The sequence below is a fragment of the Phaenicophaeus curvirostris genome, chromosome 9 (genome assembly GCF_032191515.1).
Source record: "Phaenicophaeus curvirostris isolate KB17595 chromosome 9, BPBGC_Pcur_1.0, whole genome shotgun sequence".
Classification (NCBI taxonomy): domain Eukaryota; kingdom Metazoa; phylum Chordata; class Aves; order Cuculiformes; family Cuculidae; genus Phaenicophaeus; species Phaenicophaeus curvirostris.
The window spans coordinates 409,244-428,601 of NC_091400.1; the positions used below are offsets into that span (position 1 = coordinate 409,244).

A 19,358-nucleotide genomic window follows, 5' to 3' on the forward strand; every position below is an offset into this window, starting at 1 on the left:
GTGGTACCAACTGAGCTGTTCCAGGTGCTGGGTTGTGCTCGTCACAGCAGAAATCCTTGTATGGTGGAGATGCTACTGTGGTGAGGACAAAAGGAACCTCACCCCACTGTGTGGTCCTCACTGTTTCCACAACGCAACTCACTGGCCTGGGTGGCTTGAGAGCAGAGAAGGTGGAGAAGGGGCCTCGTGGATGTTCATGCATGATGCAGATTCTTCAAGGGGCGTGGACGCTGCAATAAGCTGCAAATTTCCTCACTGGGAGGGTGCTGGGCTGGCCCTGGGCAGTGGGTTTATGGCCAGCAGGTGTGAGGGAGGTTCTTGTCCCAGGGAGATGGAGGTGCTCAAGGTTCCATCGGTGCCTGTCTTGCCAGGGATGTTCAGGGAGTCAGCGGTGCTGGGGATACTTGAGGTACCAGGGGTTGCTTGGGGTGCTCGGGGTGCCTGTCTTGCCAGGAATGCTTGGGGTGCCAGGGGATGCTTGAGGTGCTCAGGCTGCCTGTCCTGCCAGGGGATGCTCAGGGTGCCAGGGTATACTTGGGGTGCTTGTCCTGCCAGGGATGCTTAGGGTGTCAGGGATACTCAGAGTGGTGTGAGTACTGGGGATGCCTGTCCTGCCAAGGGTACTGGGGGTGCTCTGGGTGTCAGGGGTGCCTGTTCTACCGGGGGTGCCAGGGGATGCTTGGGGTGCCTGTCCTGCCAGGGATGCTCAGGGTACCAGGGATGCTCGGGGTGGCGTGAGTACTGGGGGTGCTTGGGGTGTCGGGGTGCCTGTCCTACCGGGGATGCCTGGGGGTGCCAGAGGGTGCTCGGGGATGCTGAAGCTTCTTTCCCCGGGGGCTGGGGAGGAGAACAACGACCCTGACCCGACCCCTGGGGCGAGTGGTCCTGCGCATCCCTGTGATCCCTGTGATGCCGGGGCTGCCGGGGTGGGGTGGGTGTCCCGGGTCCTCACCTGCCGCGCCCGTGGGGGCGGCTCTGCTGTCTCCATGGCGACGGGAGGCGGCGGGGGAGCCGCGCTGCTGCCGCCCCGCCCCGCCGCGCTGCCGATGGGCGGAGGGGGCGCGGGCGGAGACGCACCGGCTCGGATGTCGCCATGGGGAGCCGCTTCTCCAGCATCCCCGCGCTGCCCCGCGGCGGCCAGGGCCGCCTGCACCGCGCCCGGCACTGCCACCTCAAAGGTACCTGGCATCCCCGGCACCCCGAGCATCCCAAGCACCCTGAGCATCCCTGGCACCCCGAGCGTCCCCGGCAGGACGGGCATCCCCAGCACCCTCGGTTCCCCCAACACCCCGAGCATCCCCAGCAGGGCGGGCACTCCTGGCACCCTGAGCGTCCCTTGGCACCCCGAGCATCCCCGGCAGGGCCGGCATCCCCAGCACCCCTGGTACCCCCAACACCCCGAGCATCCCCAGCAGGACAGGCACTACTGGCACCTCCAGCATCCCATAGCACCCTGAGCATCCCCAGCAGGATGGGCACTCCTGGCATCCCGAGAACCTGGAGCATCCGTCCCCTGGCACCCCGAGCGTCACCAGCATCCCTGACACCTTGAGCATCCCCAGCAGGATGGGCACGCTGAGCGTCCCTTGGCACCCCAGCCATCCCCAGTATCGCTGACACCCCGAGCATCCCCAGCAGGGTGGGCATCCCTGGCAGCCCAAGCATTCCCAGCAGTATGGGCACCCCAACTATCCCAAGTACTGCTGGCACTCTGAGCATCCCCAGCAGGACAGGCATCCCTGGTAGGAAAAGCCCATGCTGTCAGTGCTGTTGGGAGGAGGACATCTGGGGCTCCTTGCCCTGCTTATGTGGTTATTCTTTTCCTCATAAGGTTGAAATCCCTTTTCTGAAATCCTGTGGCACTATTGGGACTGAATTGGATGGGGATGACTTCTGTAGGGCAAGCAGGAGGGACTGCCCGTATTCTCCTCTGTCCCTGCCCTTTTTTGCCCCCTTTTGCTGTAAACCGGGAGGGTGGTAGCAGAAAATAATGCTTCATTGTTGAAACCATTTTCCTTGGGCAGCAGCGTGCAGCACATGTGTTCAGTGCTATTTAGGTGCCCCTTCACTAAGCACATTTTCATGGCCGAAGGCACTGGATGATGCGGGGAGGGACTGTCAGACATTTCTCTGTAACCAGGGAGTGAGGGAAGGTGCTGCTCACACAGCCATTTCAGATGTTCTAAACTTGTTGCAGCTTCCCCAGCTTGTTGCAGAATTTGCAGCCTCCAGCACGGAAAACAGGGATGTTGCTGTTCACTGTCATTTTTACTGAGCTTTCAGATACGTTTTTGTCGTGGTCTAGAGGACTGGAAATGGTTAATGATGAGCTGGGCAACTGGTTGTCACGCTGAAGGATTTTCTGATACTTGCATTATTCTTATGTTACGCCTCTCTGCTCCCTCCCTCCATCCTTGGATGATTTGGAACAGTTGCTTGAACTGAGGGTGATTATATCGTAGCCTTTTTTGATGGCCGTGCGAGGAGACATTATGAATTCTCACTGCTCTGTCATGGACAAAGGCAATCAGACTAGTGAAAAAAGGGATGCTGAACCCTAAACGGTGAACCATGATCCTCTGTCAATGCAAACGTGAAGGCACACGCGATGCTGTAGTAGTTGGTATGCAATTGTAAACTGCCAGGGAGAATTTGTCTCTTAAGAATCATGCTGTCAGCTGAAAGTCCTTCTGGAGCAACCCTAAGCAGACAGCAATTTATAAACTGGAGCCAGAATGGACACTGTCACTTAATCTGCTATCAGTGGCTTCCATGAGATTTTGAAGATGCTCTGTATGAATTACCTGATTTTTGGGAGGGATGTAGAGCGAGTAGTACTGGCACTTTCTTTCTTCCTTTAATTTCTGTTTTAATTAAATTTCTACCTATGCTGCCACAGCAAGCAGAAATGTTCTCAAGACTATAGTTTAGCAGAGCTTTGAAATAATTTTGATTTGGAGTAAAGAGTTAACCGGGCATTGCCTTTGTTGTAAAACCCAAGCAAGTGCCAGGGACAATATGTGCCATTTCTGTGGTTTTTTTTTTTTGAAATCAGACTGCCTCAGGTCCTACATTTAAATGCCGAATAAACAAGTCTGATTGCATCTGACAGGTTCCTGTAAAATGGTCTGGAGGCATAGCAGCAAAAGTATGAATGTCACACAGTTTTGTTACGTATCTGCCATTTAACGTTGTGTAAAGTGTATTTTAATTGAAGGTCCCCTCTTGTTCTTCCCTCAGTGTCTGGCTCCGTGTTAGGGAGACTGAACCTTGATAGTTTGGACACCATCTAGTACTCTCCTTCTGTGACTATCTCTTCTAACCTAGCACCAGGGGGGATTTAGGCTCATTCTTGCTAAAGAAACTACGATTGCATTAAGTTTCTCAAGGTGGTCTGGGGACTCTGAAGTGAGTCCCTGAACCTCGCAAGTTTATCTTTGCTATATAAAAAATGAGATCTCAACGTATATTAGAGCTATTACCCACTTTTATGGAAGATTTTTATACCTTTCTGCTATTCCTGCTAAAAATGGTCACCTTTAAGTAAATATTCTGAAAATCATGTAATACTTTTGGTGGCGTTGAAGGCGTGACACAAATACCATTGAAGATGGGCATGGCTGGTGGAATACTTGCTTTGTTTTTGATGGTTGTGCATAGGAAGGGAAGTATCTAACTTGATTCTCAGATTTCAGCTGCAATTTCAAAGCCAAGCAGCTGAAAAAAGCAGATCTTAACTGAAGGCACCAGCGATAGGAAATCTGGAACCCCGTGCTGGTGTTTTTGGAGTTGCTTTCAGTGTAGGACAGTACTTTAAGAACTGATACGTCCAGACCTTTCTAAAAGGATTTCACATTGCTGTTCACTAGAAACTGCTAAACATGAACGCTTTGGAATGACCTGTTCCAAAACAGTACGTCGTGCCTGGATTGTTAATCCAAATTTAGATGTTAAAGTTGTGTCTACAGTCTTTGGCCAGTTTGGAGACAGTGAAAAATAAAGACAATGGCTAAACAAGTCTTCCAGGGCCATGGCTGATCAGATGGCACGATCCTGAGTGGTTGTTAATCTTAGTGTTTGGAAGGTGGTTGTCCCTTGGAGATACCATGATGGGAAGGTTGAGGTGAGATTATTTTTGGTGTTCCTGTATTTCCCTTCCCATAACCCAGATGTGTCTGTTTCTCTGAGGCAATGGAAGGTGATCCATTGTGTTCTTTCCTAATGCGGAGCAAAAGATTAAGATTATCTGGTAACAATCACCTCAACAATGCAGCCAGGTGAACTCCAGGAAATTTTTGCTGTCCAGCCTTTCTGAGATATGGTTTATGATAACTGTCAAACAAGGTGTGTACGGCTGTTTGGAGTGGAACCGAGTGGGAAAAATGCAGCTGTATCTAATCTCCTGGATTCTGAGACGAAAAAGATCAGCCTTTGCACCAGTGGCTCTGTGAACTGTGTATTTACTCATGCCAGGGCAGTCTGATTGAACTGCTTCTCAAGACATACATCCCCAGTTCAGCCCCTCTCTCTGCTCCGGGGTTCTTCCAAGGTAGTCTATTCAGTTTCCTCTCCTAATTCTCCTTTCTAATCCTGGTGTAGCTCCATAAGTTACCCTCCTTGCCCAGTGTTCCATCTTCAAAACCTTCAGCCTTGCTGGACATGTTTATCTCTTCCTGCTGTGATGTGTGGGCTGTGAACCCTCATAGGGCTGTTGGGCAGTTCCCAGATATGCTGGTCCAGGATGCTAAAAAGCCAGTTTTTCCTTCCCCCTTGGGCCAGAGGTGAGGCATGGGGCCTGAATGCCATCTCCTGTGCTCCGTGGGCAAGCGGCTCCTTAGCCTCGCTTGTCTCCGTGTCCTCAGCATCAAGGAGGCTTAGCCATTTCTGTGGACAGCAGATCAATATTGCATTGTAAATGCTAAGAAGTATTACTGTCTGCTCTCCTAAATAGTTTCCTCTAGCCTCCTACTCAAGTTTGCTGCTCTTTCCTGAGCCCCGTCTTGCCTGGAGGGTAGATTTTCATGGTGAGTGACAGAGAGCAGGGTTTCTTCCTATCACTTTTCTTGTGGGTTAATGATATTTATGCAAAAGAATGCATGTGCCATATTACTGAGACAGCCCGAGCTAATCAGAGATCCTCTTTTCAGCAGTGGCTGATTATTCATGGGTTATTCTTTATTATTTGTATTATAGTGGCATCTGGAGGCTTCTGTCGAGATCTGAGTCACGTTGTGCTGGGTGATTCCACGATCCCCTGTACTTACTGCTCACTCATACGCACAGCTCTCGCTCACGTGTCTGGGTGATTTCTGTGGGTTTGTATCTCCAGAGTACCACGTGAAGCAGGCTGGTACCTTTGCAGAACAGTTCTCCATCCCTTCTTTTGCTAGGAAACCTGAAGTCAGAGGCAGCAGCAATTTGCTGAAGGGTGTGACTCTGCCCCCTAAAAATCAGCCTGCTGTGCCTCAGTTTACCAAGGAGGCAGGGGCTTTAGTGCTTTTCCTGGTCCATGGGGGATAAGAGCCAGGATTACACAGACTTTGCCTGCATTTTTGTGGTTGCTCTCCCAAACTTTATATCCCCCGACACATAAATATGTCAGACTTTCTTCTCCTTTGACTGGTATTTTACGACCTTCTGAGATACATGCAGGAGATAGTAATCTGGCTGGTGGAGGCATTTCAATAATTGTATGTTGTTGATAGGAAAGATTATCCTGCTGCCAGCTCCGTTTTGTGCACTCACTAGATAAAACTAAATGGGGAGTAAAAGAACGTCAGCAGCTGATGATGATGGGTATTAGAAGTTGGGGTGAAGCAGTACGCTGGGGGATGTCATGTGAGATAACCTCAGCTCCCATTGTAGTCATAATTGCTTCTTTTTTGAAGTACTATTTCATTTTCTTCTAGCCCTAGAGAGTCATAAATTTAATAATTCAAAGTTTTGAAGGATGCCTCCTGCCCTTCTGCTGTCATTCTGTTCTGGGTTGTGCTCGTTTCCCTCTGACTTTGTCAGTGTGCATGGAATGTAGGTATAAAGGTTTTCCTGCCTGAGGTTCTCAGGTTTATATGACCTTTTCCCAGGCACTGGATTTTTTTTCCCCAAGCCACTGAACATTGATTTATTGCATTTAAATTGCCTAAAATTGCCCGGTGCTCCAAACACAGCACTTAGTTCATCTTTTCCTCTCCTATCATCCTTTTCATAAGGTGCTGAAGCCTCTGGGTGGAGCAGATAATTCTGCAGCTTGTCAGAAATCTCCCAGGAAGCCATGTGGTGCTTTGCCAACAGGTGATGCTCTATATTTCTTAAGGCTACTATTGAAAACCAGTAGGAATCAAAACATCAGTGGGGCGATTGAGCTGAAAATGTTAGTCCAAGGTGAAGTAGCAGTTAAAATTATAGAAAATAGAGTGAAAATATAGAAAAAAATATATAAAAAAAAAATATAGAAAATATAGTGCTAGAAAATAAGGGATGTCAAAAAGAAGGAAATAGAGGCCATGATTAGACTGTTGTATAAATCTGATTATTGTGTGTAGTTCTGGTTCTTCCACTTATCATCAGCTTAAAAAAGATATGGGAGAACTAGAAATGGTTCACAGGAGGGCAAGAGGGACAGTCAAAAGTTTGGACTAATTTCATATAAGGAATGATTGAATAAACTTGAGCTCCTACCTCTGGAAAAAGGGACAATGGGGGTGGAAAATGACTGGCATGTAGAGAAGGGGCAGAGCTCCACTCTTCACTGTATTTTCCAGTACAAGAATTAGGAGGACATCAAATGAAGTTGATAGATTCCAGTTTCTTTTGAACCAAAGGAGGTTGTAGTCATCTGCAGTGGCTCGTAGCTCCGTAAAGCTCATTAATAGTGGATGTTATGGATGCTAAAAATGGGTCCAGTTTTATGGGAGATTGGAAGAGGCCAGGAAAAAAGAATCCTTTGAAGTTACATACTTTGCTACATGCAGAGATCACACACTCGCCCTGCTCATATGGACTTCCCAGTGGCATCTTCCTAAGGCTACCCATGCTCAGCAGATAATCCTGAAATGACAACTTAAAAATTCTCCACACCAGTGACAGATGGAGCTGGGTTGTTCAGCTATTGCAGTGTCAGAGGGAGTGGCAGAACCTGCTCTGATGTTGGCTGATCTCTAACTGCATCCATCCTCTTTATCGTGAACATCCCTGCCTGGGCGTTTACAGAGTGGTTCATGGCAGCATCAAAGCCACACACAAAACATCTAGGCTTTATTTGGGACACAAAAAGGACTGTGATGAGGTCCCTGTGCAAGCTGCCATCACATCTCTCTTGGATGAGGCTGTGTCTCCTGCACCCTGTGTTTTTGATAAATAAAAGTGGTTTTGCATTTGTAGGCTCTTCTGGAGGAAGGGAAAGCAGGTTCTCTTTGCTTACATTGACCTCCGAGTGACAGGGACCTAAGTAGCCCCCACATCATTTTGTTTCCGAGACTATTGAAACAGCAGCTTTTGTGGATATCCCTGTCTCTGGGAAGTTTTCTAATACAGAGGCTTGGAAGATTTCAGATTTGGCAGCTGTTCTTACCTACTGCTGCTAGAATAATTGCAGAACCAGGTACTTCTGCATCGCTGAAATTGTTGCCTGTGGCAAGTACATAAGTACATGTTGTTTTACTTACGACACGTACCTTCACAGTGGCTACTTGGGTGTGCTCTGGCTTGGTCTGCCTTGAAATTTAGGACGTCTGAGCAATCAAATTCTGGGCTTGCCTGAGGAATGGGGTCTGCGGCGCCTGTATTTCCATATTGTCTCTACCCAGAAATGGTTGATCTAAGATTAACCTTAATCACAGCGCCGTGCAGGTGCTCAGCACTGTGCTGTGAGCTGCCAAATCCCAGCGTAGTTTCTTACTTTAATCGCAGCACAGTGCAGGTGCTCAGTGCTGTGCCACAAACTGACAAATCCCCAAGTAGTTCTAGGGGCAAAAGCTGACTTTTAACTGAAACTCAGGGTCTAGCAGTGGTTAAAGTTTCTGCTTTGGCTGTGAGCATACATAAACCTGAGCTACCTTTTAATGTAGCCAACTAGAGTATTGCCAGCTTGTAGTGGGGCAGGAGGGCAGATAGATACTTACCCAGACTAATGTCTGGGTTGATGCAACTATGTGGTTTAAATTTAAGGAAAATAGGTTTTCAACTCCATTCGTCCCTGGGGATCTCTAATTGATAAAAGCATGGTGTATATTAGTTCATCCTTACATTACTGTTTATTTAGCCTTCCAGTTACAGGATTAAAATAGGATTGTGTTTTAAAATTGCGGGGCAGAGGATGCCGTGGTGTCATTGTGTTTATACAATTCTCTGTTAGTCCGCCTCAGTTCAACTCTCTGCTGAAGAATAGGGAAGGATTCTCAGCTCTTAGAAAACAGTTAGGAGCTATTTTATGCAGAACTCTGAAAAGCAAATGTTAACGGGTCTTAGCCAGCCTCAGAGATAAATACCATGCAGGTATTTTATTAAAAAAAAAACCAAACCACAAACAGCCAACCACTTAATGTAAACATTTTTTAAATAACCAGTTATAAAATCTTAGACAAAATAAATTCTAAGCTACTGGCATTGCTTGCAGAGTCTCCTTCCTCTCTTTGTTCCTTCATATTCAGTATCTGGGTTTCACACTTGTAATGTTGATGTTTCCCAGATGTTCTTGTATGTGTGGACTCGCACACGGGCATACGCAGGGATTCCCTATTGACTGTCGTCTTATCATTTTTATGACATGGCTAGAACACACCCCATGCCAAGCAGCAGGACTTGTGAAGGTCAATAGATCCTAATTTATTTTCCAACTGCATTACAGTCCTTCCAGCAAGGCAGTGGCTGCGGAGCTCTGTAATGAGCCAGCAGGGTAGCAAAGAGGGAGCCTGGCTGCTAGAGAGACTAGGGACCATGGGATGTTGAGCAGAGCTGGAAATATGGGAACCTTTTTCCCAGTGAAATTAATCAGGTGCACATTTAGGGTATTGGTCTCTTACTTGGAGAGCTCAATGGGAGCATGAAAGTCTTTGCAAACTGCCCCTGTCTGGCCATCCCCCTGGCTTCACCCTACCTGAAAGCTGTAGCTCACACCCTGACACAGTCAGAAGAAACGTTATCATGTTATGCTTGGTTCGTTCTAATTTACGTTGACTTCCCATATGTCAACATACGATTTAAAAACCCCACCGATCATCTTTTATCCTCTGTTAGGCATAAGCTCTGCTTGATTTCCCTTTAGCTGCTACTTGGATGGAGATGTAACTGTGTTTTGTGCTCGGCTGCTCATCAACACCATCTAATGTAAAGATGAGTATTAGAGTCTTGAATTGCTACTGGACAGGCTTTTGCCGGATAAGCCAAGCAGCTGTAGATCCAGAGCTTATTTACCATACAGATTCCAATTCTTCCTCAGAAATTTGGTTCAAATATCCTTCTTAAGGGATACCTGTTTAATATAGCGTTTAATTATATTGGTATTACTTAGGATTTCTTTTATTTGAGCAGCTGGTGCCACTGAGTTTCTAAATATCTATCTGTCTATCTTGCAGAATCATTTTTGTCGGTGGTGAATGCCAGTTTTGTACTTACGTATTTGCTAGGTAGGAAGGGAAGAGATGGTTTCACAGAGAATTATTGAGTCACTGTAGAAGGCAGGATACCAATAACTGTAAATGTTGCAAAGACAATCTGTGTATTACGTCTGTGAGTGAGTCACTTGAATAGAAGTGGTAGAAAATTGAGAAGATAAAATGTGCCTCACTAATTGATTGTGTTGCAGCATTTCAGCAAATACAGAAAGAGGACAAGTAGCTGACATAATTTACTTTTTAAGTTAAAAAATAAGTGAACGCATTATAAGGGACCTGGCTAACCTCTGATGTTAGTTCTGGATTTCTACATTCCCACTCCCATCTCTATATATCATTTAGTGTACCTGTTTTAATGGTACAGCCCTTCAGCAGTTGCAGCCTTTAGCAGGCATAAGATAAAATAAATTTGCAAGAAGTTCTCTTTATTGAAAACCACAAATACCTTTTGTTTTAAAAGGTTTAGAGTTGAGATGCCAAGTGATAAATACTGACAGCTGGGAGCTTTACTCCTCCACTTGAAATCTGTCCTGCATTGGTTGTGGCAGAAAGTTCTCACCATCTGCTGGATGCTTGAAGCCTGTGGAGATCATCTGGTGTTCAGTGCATCTCCTCTGGGCAGTTGTTCCCAAACCCTGTTGACGTGCATTGCAGGACTCAGCAGAGAGATTAAAAAGTAGCTTGAGGTTTCAACCAGAGACAACCTGCAGGTGGGACCTGTAGCAATGAATGGAATGAGCTCTTGTTGCTCTTTCCCATGCAACGTGTTTGGTGGCTGAGCAGATATAGTCAGTCTCCAGTTGTCAGTCCAACATGAAGCCCAGGAGGAAAAATTACTAGTAATGGGTGGGAACAGAGACCGAGGGTAATCTCCCAATTTCGAAATATTAATGCTACATCCATAATTAATGACTCCACTGTGAATGTTTTGCTGCAAATGGAGCTGTGACACAGGGAAGTGGCAGGCAAAATTAAATTTTCATACTAGTGTGGTCTTATAGTGAGGGTTTTGTGATACACACCCAGTGATGTTGCTATAAATAGTCTTGTTATCTAATCTTCCAACTCAGAATATGACAGAAGATTACAAGTAAGAAAACAGTTCAGTGTAGCTTTTAGCTATTTTCCCACTGCTTCCCTTGCTCCTGCTGAAGCATTATTGCTGTGCTGCTTGTAATTCATACGGAGACAACATTATTCAGAAGTACAGAATGTCACCAGGAGGAGGAGAGTTCAGATAAACCCCAGAAGATTTATAACATAGTTTAGATAAGGCCATGTAGGAACTGAAACGAGGGAAGTAATGATAATTCACAGTTTAGCAGCGTTTCTCAGGGTGTGGTGAGAACTTCTTCATGTCAACTCTCTTGGGTCAGATACAGAATGGGGCATGTTTTGATAAGGCGCTAGGCATGCTTGCTTGCAGAGGGAACCTTTTTGCTAATGAATAACCCAGACGCATCATACAGTACTGGCCGTGTCCAAAAAAGGTCTTGGACCCGATCCAAAACCAACAGAAGGTCCCCAGAAAAATTTCACAGTGGCATAGCTGGAACAGAGAAAACCTCTTTTCCCTTTGATCTAGTTTTCCCATGGGAGAAGAAGGAGTTGGCTGATGGCAAGGATAACACCTCCTCTGTGCCCCTCTCTCTGCCGTGCTAGTAATGCAAATCCTTGTTTCTTACCCTTCCTTGGAGCACGTCCTTTCCATGGACATGGAAAACCCTTTCCCACACAGAACTGCAGACCACTTGCTAAACCTTGGTGGAGTTTCCTTGTGGTGACCATGGGAGGAGACATGAGGGAAGGATGGCGGTTGTAGATCTGAAGCCCCATGAGACTTGAGCCACCTTTTTTGCTCTCTGAAGGGAATTAAAGGAGGACTTTGAGTGTTTGTTTGAACCCCACCACTGCTCACCTGCTGTGAGGTGGCTTGGAGGAGGATCTCCACCAACACATATTCTCCAGCCATGGTCAACTACAGAAATATTGTTCTGTACCCTTATCACACCTTCTCTTGGAGGAGCTGAAACAAAGACAAAACTTGAGGAACCGAGTCTCACCGTAGCTGGTGCACGGAGGCAGGAAAGAACTCATGCTATCTACTTGTCCTAGAATAGGCTGGTGTCTGGGGAGATATAATGTTTTATTTATATTTTGCATGACAATTGAGCAGCAGGAAGACTCAATGCATCATTTCAACACAGTGGTCCTACATCCATCAGTTCCCATAGGGTTCATGTGATCCAAGCTTGGGATTTGGTTTTTCTCCTAGGGAAATGCTTGGCCTCAGGCATTTTCCACTGAATTCCCAGTCCCTTTGCACAGCAGAGCAGGAATTCACCTCCATTTACGCATGTCACCCCCTCCCTGTTTGGCAAAGCCCCAGCAGCATCCTTCTGAGAGAAGGTGATGCTGTTCAGCTCCCCATGACTCACTCAGCCAGGCGCTTCTGTCTCTTGCAGCCCTCTGAAAAGCATCCTGAAATATTGTTAAAAGCACAAGAGCCTAAGGACATACCCGCCTTGCAAAACTGCGACCCAGTATTGCTGGCAAAGTCTTTACCAGCCCAGATCCTGGTATTTCAGCTTAAATTCCCAGGCGTATGCAACTACAAGTGGTGCCAAGTGAAATGCTTTCTGGACACTTGATGATCTGGTGGGTCTCTTCCATCCTGGTGATTCTATTTCTATTTCTATTCTATTTCTTGTGTGGTAACCTACTCAATAGGAAAGACAGTTACCTTCTCCTGATCAGATTCTGCAGACGGATCAAACTTGCTGTTGGAACAGAGGATTTTATATGTAGTAAAATGCTCTCAGGTGTGCTTTTTAAGTGTTTCTGGGCCAAAGCAAGTATTTATTAATAAGAGGCACCCAAATCATATTATGCACTGAAGCAGAGCTGAATAGGGTGCTTTTGCTCTAATTCAGAGAGCTGATTGAATTCAGTGACAGATGCCAAGTATTTATGTCCTTGCCTGAGTTTATCTATTAAATTTGAAAGCGTTAAAAGCAGGATTTATTTTTGGAACACACGTATTAAATAGTGATGGAGAGTTCCAGCTAGGTATTGGTAGGATGGTGTTTTATTCTTATGTGTGGTTGTCCAAAGTGTGCTGCTCAGATCTCAGAGTAGAAAGCTGTGGGGATAATACATTGCTCTAGATTTGCACCAGAATACTTGAATCCAGTTCAGAGAGCTTGTTTGTGACATTGCTTGGCGTAATGAAAAATAAAATTAAATTATTTTTATTTTATATGTACAATGCATATAATTCATTGTTATGCAATTGCAATATTTGCTGTAAAGTTCCTGACAATTGTCCATATTTCTACATTGGCATGGGGGTGGGTATTTAAATTTTAAGTATTTTTTTTTAGCATATTGATGAATACCCCAACTCTAGAGAGTTACTTGCCTTGGAAACTATTGCAAACACACTTCTTGATTCCTTTTGCTCACTCTCCCTCCTACCAACAGTCTTTTGTGTTTCTTTGTCTGATTTACTCTGTAATTTCACCAAGAATAGCCCCTGGCCTTTATTTTGGTTTATACCTTGTTTATAGCTCTTAATAGTTTTAGATTATTTTGATTTTATCATCGCCTCCTTAATGAGTATTTTACCCTATTAGTCATTTTCCATGGGCCATCTTGAAGCTCTTTACTGCTGAACCAAGACTCGGGGTGAGGAGGAGCAGCTGACCTGGAAACTTGAGGCAAGTTGTCGCATTTCCAGTGCCTCCGAGCCATCTTGTGCCTCAAAAATTCATACGACTTACAAATTGCCTTCTGCCATGCTTCACCAAATAGTAAGATGCTGTAATTATTTATGACAGTTAAAAATCACTTGAAATATACAAATGAAAGCAAAATATATAGGGAAAGCAAGTCCTGTGGAGGCAGGTTGTAGTGTGAAATAAAAGACATCTTGCTTTTTCTGTGGGAAAGACAAGCTGGAAATCTGTGTAAGAGGTGGAGACCTAGATGTGCTGGATTTAAGGGGGAACCCTTAGCTGCCATTGGACTATTTTCAGGTGTTTCGATGAGTGAGTGACCCAAATATACTTTAAGCCTGTGACTATTTCTTTTTAATAGCAATGCAAATACACTAGGTGAAGGCTAAGGTCGCTGCATCTGATTTATCAGTGTTGCTTTAGCAGCATAGTGCAGGATGCAAATAGTCTCCTTGGCAACGCTTCCGAAGTGTCATTAGATAAGCGATGGTTATAAACACGGAAACAGATCAGAATGAGAGACGTGCTCGTGTGCTGTGCCTTTTTATAGCCCCAGACAATGTGATTAGCAGGATGGCAAGAGGAGAGAGGAAAGTTTTTTGAGGTTTGTAGAGCTCGTTAGCTTTTTACGTGTTGTACTTCGGAAAGCTGCACCAGTGGTGATGGGATTTTCTGTCTTAGTTTAAATAAGGTTTTAAATAAATTGATAGTGTTTTCACTGTCCTCTGATGGCAGTTGTCAGAGACATACACTAAGTGTCCTCCCAGCTCTCCAAGGCATGTGGAATGCAGGTGTTGACTGTTCTGCTCTCTATCCTAATGGCATATTTATTTCTTGGTGTGTTTTGAATCTAGAGGTTCATAGGGGAGAGGGAAGGAGACCTCAGTGTTAAGGGCGAGCGTGACTCTGCTGTCTTCACTCTGGAGGGGACGTGGAGGTTGAGGTGGTGGTGAAGGATCTGCTTCTGGGCTGGAGTTAAGCACAGGATCTACTCCCCTTCTACTGTGCTTCCCCTGCCCTGGGACCACTGCCAGGGGATTAGCTCTCCAGAACAAGATTTGGATTCTCTGTTGAGTTCTAAAGACCCTTTCCTAGGGATCAGCAACATGGTAGGGATGAAGGTGAGAAGTGGGGTTACTTCGTGCTTGGAAAGAGAGCAGGTTTTTTCTGGCTGTTGCAGTTGTCATATAGAAAAGAGTTATGAAGTGAGGCAGCTTTTCTAGCTGTCATGAAAACTGATTTTTTTCCTGCTAGACTGAAGGGATTGCATTAGAATTCTAGCTTTTGTTTAACTCCCCTCTGCCCCTCAATTTTATGTATCACTGTTACAGAGAAAAGCTATAAGGTATAAAAGAAATATTGTCTAATATCTCAAAAATCAGAAAGTGTATAAGAGAGCAACCAATGCTTTTGGTTTTGGCTCATCTTTGTTTTAATCCCACTGGTCAATGCCTGAGGATCCCGTCCAAGGAAACTGAATGTCTGATAGTGTCAACTGGAGCACACGAAAGACAGTGGAAGGAGCCAAGTCCATAAGAGCATCAAAATAGGTTTATTCTGGTTTGGAATGAAATTCTGAAGGAACAGATGGTTTTATTTTATCATGAGCTTGACCCTGCTTCAGTAGAGGCAGACAATTGTTGGACTTCTGCATATTTTTTTCACATCCTCTGAACAAAGCTAAGTCAGACCCTTGCAGCCAAACACCTCCTGACTTGTGACCTTCAGATCCACACACAAGTCCACTGGCTAGAGACTGGCCAGTCCAAGAGTTCCTTTTTTATTTCAGCGGTCTGCAGCACCTTGCAATTTAGATACATGGCTGTTCTGGTTTGAGCTAAAGTAGAATCAGTTTTCTCACTTTTCAGTTGAGCCTCGTCTAAGTGAATTCATTTCCTGAAAGCTAACTGTAAGCTTTTCAGACAGTGTTTTCATCTAGAAGTGATAACGTGGGGCATGCAGAAAGGCCATTGCTTGTACTTATTCCTGTAGAAACCAGGGCCATCCTCAAGCTGATGGAATGCTGTAAGTGAAAGGGATGGAAAAGAGTTGTACCTGCAGGGAGGGGTGGAGGTGGTCAGGAGTGGTGACCCAAGATTGACCAATAGAGTATTCCATCCCATACGCATCAAACTTGATATATAACTGAGGGATGATGAAGGCTAAGCTTTCTTCTTTGATGGCAGGGATCTAATGTGGACCTTGTCTATCGTTTTTGCCCCTTATCCCATGTGTTCCTCAATCCAGTTCCTGATTCCACCTCCCTCCTGCTGCCGAGCCCAGCCTGGGACTTTTTCCCTGTGCCTGCTTTAGACCATCTCTGGTGACATAGTCGTTGGGAGAAGGGTATTTGTATATATTTTATTTTTTTTATTAATACAATCATAATTGTTGTTGTTATTATTATTAAATTAAAGCTGGTTTAGTTTTAGTTTCCAACCCACAAGCCTCTTTCTCGCATCTCCCTTTCCTGGGGGATGATGGGGAGGGGAACTGGAATCACAGCTGCTTGTGTTTAGTTGCTGATCAAGCCGGGCAAAAAAAAAAATGGCAAAAGACTGACTGCAGTTTTTCCTATTCTAATGGAAAAGGAAATTCAAACGCCTTTCTTTACAAGGAGAACTCAGAATGAAAAAAAACCCCAACCAATAACCAAACAAACCATCCCCCCCGCCCTTTTTTGTGCTCAAATCTTCTTGGAATTCATCCATCTTCATATCACTCATATCTTGTGACCTCCATTGTAAATGTCAGTACTAATTAGTGAGACTTTGGCCCTCTGTGTAGTTAAGATGAGTAACAATCCAATGTTTGTTGGTGAGATGGGTGCCCTTACGTCTCCTCTTCCCCAGGGAAGGCACTAGGAGCGTGAGCCTTGCGTGTGAGAAGCTGCAAAAGGCAAAGTCTAAAACACCTCTCTACCTCTGTGATGTCAAATGTATGCAGGTGAAGCTCTCCTGAGCTCTCCGTTTAGAGATTAAGATGAAAAGTCTGGCGTCCCCTTACTGAATTGCTTTCATCCCATCCCTGTGGTGGGCTCCCAGGATTTTGCTGGAAGGCACTGGGCAGTTTGCTGCTTTGTGAAGGAGACACTGGGGTTGCTGAACCCCAGGATGCTGCCCCAGCCCTACAGCAAAATATTGCTGCCTTCCCTGTGCAGCATTACAGCCCCCATGCAGCGGGTCTTGGGATTCATCTGAAGGTGCTTTGTCTCTGTATCCGTGTTGTTCTGCAGGAGAGGGACTGAGCATCTGTTCCTCACCACTATAGCCTGTGGTGTACTGGGATATGGGAATTTGGACCCTGCTAAATGGGTTCTCAGCCCTCAGCTTGCCCTTCGCTCTGCTATATGAAGAAAAAATGTTCCTCTACAAAACAGCCACGTTGCTGCCACATGTCGTTTGGATACTGAGTTCTTAAACCTCTGTAGACATAATTTTTAAAACCAGCTTGGGATAAGAAAATAATCTTTCTCCCTGATGTTCCTGGCATATTTCTGCTGCAGAGAGATGTGGCTTCTGGGAAGGATCAAAAGGCAGGAGGGGTAATGAGGTTTGATGTTTTGGGGCAAGAACTGAGACTTAAATCACAATTATGTGGTGAAGTACTAGTGACTTTTATCTGGGAGCAGGTGGTGCTGTGGCCACGTGTTTGGACGCTCCTGGTGAACGTGGTAGAAACCCTTAAGTCCCAGGGAAAGCCCTGGTGCCACTGCTCCTGTCATTGCTTAACACACGTCTCTGTAGCTCTTCATTGAGCACTGATTTTGCAAAACCAAGCGTGAAAGTGTCTAGGATTGTTTAGACCTGAATCTGACTTGATCTAGACAAAGAGCTGGCTGGTATTTGGTTCCCCAAAGCACCATCATATGTGACACCAGCACACTTCATAGCTGGTCACAACCCTGGGTGGGGTTCAGCCTGAGACTGAATTTCCATGACAAGTAGGACCATGCCAGCTCATCCGAATGTGTGTGGTTCTTTTGTCACCTGTAGGGACCTCAGGGGACACCTTGGCCCTTCCGCTCCCTGGGGTGGTTGATGCAGCCACGCTGCAGCCTTGACCTGAGCCAGCTCAGGCACTTCTGCAGCTGAACTGCAGACTCATCTCGAGCAGCACCTCTGAAATGATGCCAGGGTGATGTCTGTTTGACAGAAAGAGCGATGTTTTTGTGTTCCCAGCCATGCTTCCCACAGCACCTGGGTTTTCCTTGGAGATGTCCTGTTCACACATGGAGCCAGTCCTGCTTCTTGGGGCTGATGGGAGTGTGTCACAGTGAGGCTGTGAGCCACATATCCCCCAACCTCACCTCAAACACCTGAGACCAACCACTGAGCAACTGCAAGCTCCACTTAAAACAGTGTTTCAATACAAACAAGGCAACTCTGGCTTTTTTGAGACCTTGTGTTATATCTTTTTTTTGTGCATTGGAGGAACCAGAAGTTTCACACCTCATTGTGTCTTCCTAACTCACACAGATATCCCTTATTTTCTCTCTTGATCAGTTGATGCTGCAGTTTTTCAATGCAGCCTCAGTTAAGAGGATTGCACCGCGGCTCTGACAAGGGATGCTCCATCCAGTCTAGGGCAGCGACAAGACTTTTCTCCCCAGCTCCCTACCTGCACTGCTCCCATCCCCTGTGCACCGGGCTGCTCCTTATTTGCCAGCCAGGCTCCTGCTGAGCCATCCAGCTCCAGACACAGCCCCTTGGCCACCTCCCAGGGACTGGGGTGTCCATAGCAGGGGTCCAAAGTGTGTCCCCACAGTAGGAGGGCACCCCCATAACAAACTCAGCACGTGACACTCCTCTTTCTAACCACCCTGCTCCTCTCCCCCCTGACCTCCAGTTCTCCCTTTGCTGCCTGTTTCTGTGAATATGCTTATTTCTGTGTTTCTTCACAGAAAAACCATGTCCTGTCTTGGACTGGCACCCCTCTCTGTTATTTTTAGTGGCCTTTCCTGTGCAATAACTCGAATCATCCTTCTTTTGATAAGCATCTTCTTAGCAGAATATTAATATGTATAATTAAGATAATATTTGGCTCTTAAATCACACTGTTCATGCCAAAATTGGATCAATTACGCAGCTGCTCCTCTAGAATGAGGCTGTGTTTGTTTAAAAGCTTAAATATGGAGACAGGGGCAAAATTTCTTCCTCCAAGGAGAAAACCTCCATTTCAGATTTCTAATTATGTTGTAATGGTTGGACTCGATGATCCAGTGGGTCTCTTCCAACCTGGTTATTCTATGATTCTATGAAACAGTGGCTATTAAGCAGGGAAAGAAGTTAAGAGAATAGTACTGCTGATTTTTGTTTTAATTCTCTACACAGGGAGTGAGCCACAAGCCTCCCCCCCGTTTATTTTTTCTGCATTATTGAAGGTAAAAAGCTTGTGTTCTTTGGGTTGGGTCACATGTGATTCTGCTACTTTTCCTCTCTCTCTGATGTCTTGAAACTCAGGCATCCCTAACAGCCAGATGGAATCTGTTGGGTAAGACACCTGCTTTTCACCAGCTCCCAGTTTGTGGACTATAAAACTAGTTTTAACAGCAGCATTAACCTCTTGACGTTACAACCACAGGGGATAAAAATGCCCTCAGACAAGTCTGCGGGGTTACTTCAGCTTTCTATGAGGTAGCAGAGAAGTTATGTTCAATTTTGCCATCAATTCTTCCGCTGTAAACGTTGCTGCTGTGCACTATCAGCCTCTCCTGTGAGTACATTCGTGCTTGGAACTATGCATTAAATCAGATTATAGCTGCCCTTTAGTAACTCTGATGCGCACAAATTCAGCAGTAGAGGTTTGATTCAGAGAAAACAAATGGGGATAGTTAAAGTCAAATATAAATAGAGCTTATTAAAAAACAAACAAACCCGCCTCTGTTTCATTATCTGACTCGTAACTGCACCATGAGAATAGAAGTAGCTCTCGTTAAAGTCCCCTGGCAGCCTTGTTCTCTTTATCTTCTTCTGCAAACTCACTCGTGAACTCCTAGGAGCTCTTGGGG

General features: G+C 45.6%; 1 protein-coding gene across 1 annotated transcript in view; it reads left to right on the forward strand.

The window, feature by feature from the left end:
- The first annotated feature begins 1,078 nt into the window (after nt 1-1,078).
- Nucleotides 1,079-19,358, forward strand: part of NEURL1 (neuralized E3 ubiquitin protein ligase 1) — a 152,781-nt gene continuing 134,501 nt past the window's right edge. Inside the window, exon 1 of the mRNA XM_069864205.1 lies at nt 1,079-1,178. Within this exon, the coding sequence (XP_069720306.1) occupies nt 1,094-1,178 (85 nt within the window). The 5' untranslated portion in view covers nt 1,079-1,093. The remainder of the gene's footprint in view (nt 1,179-19,358) is intronic.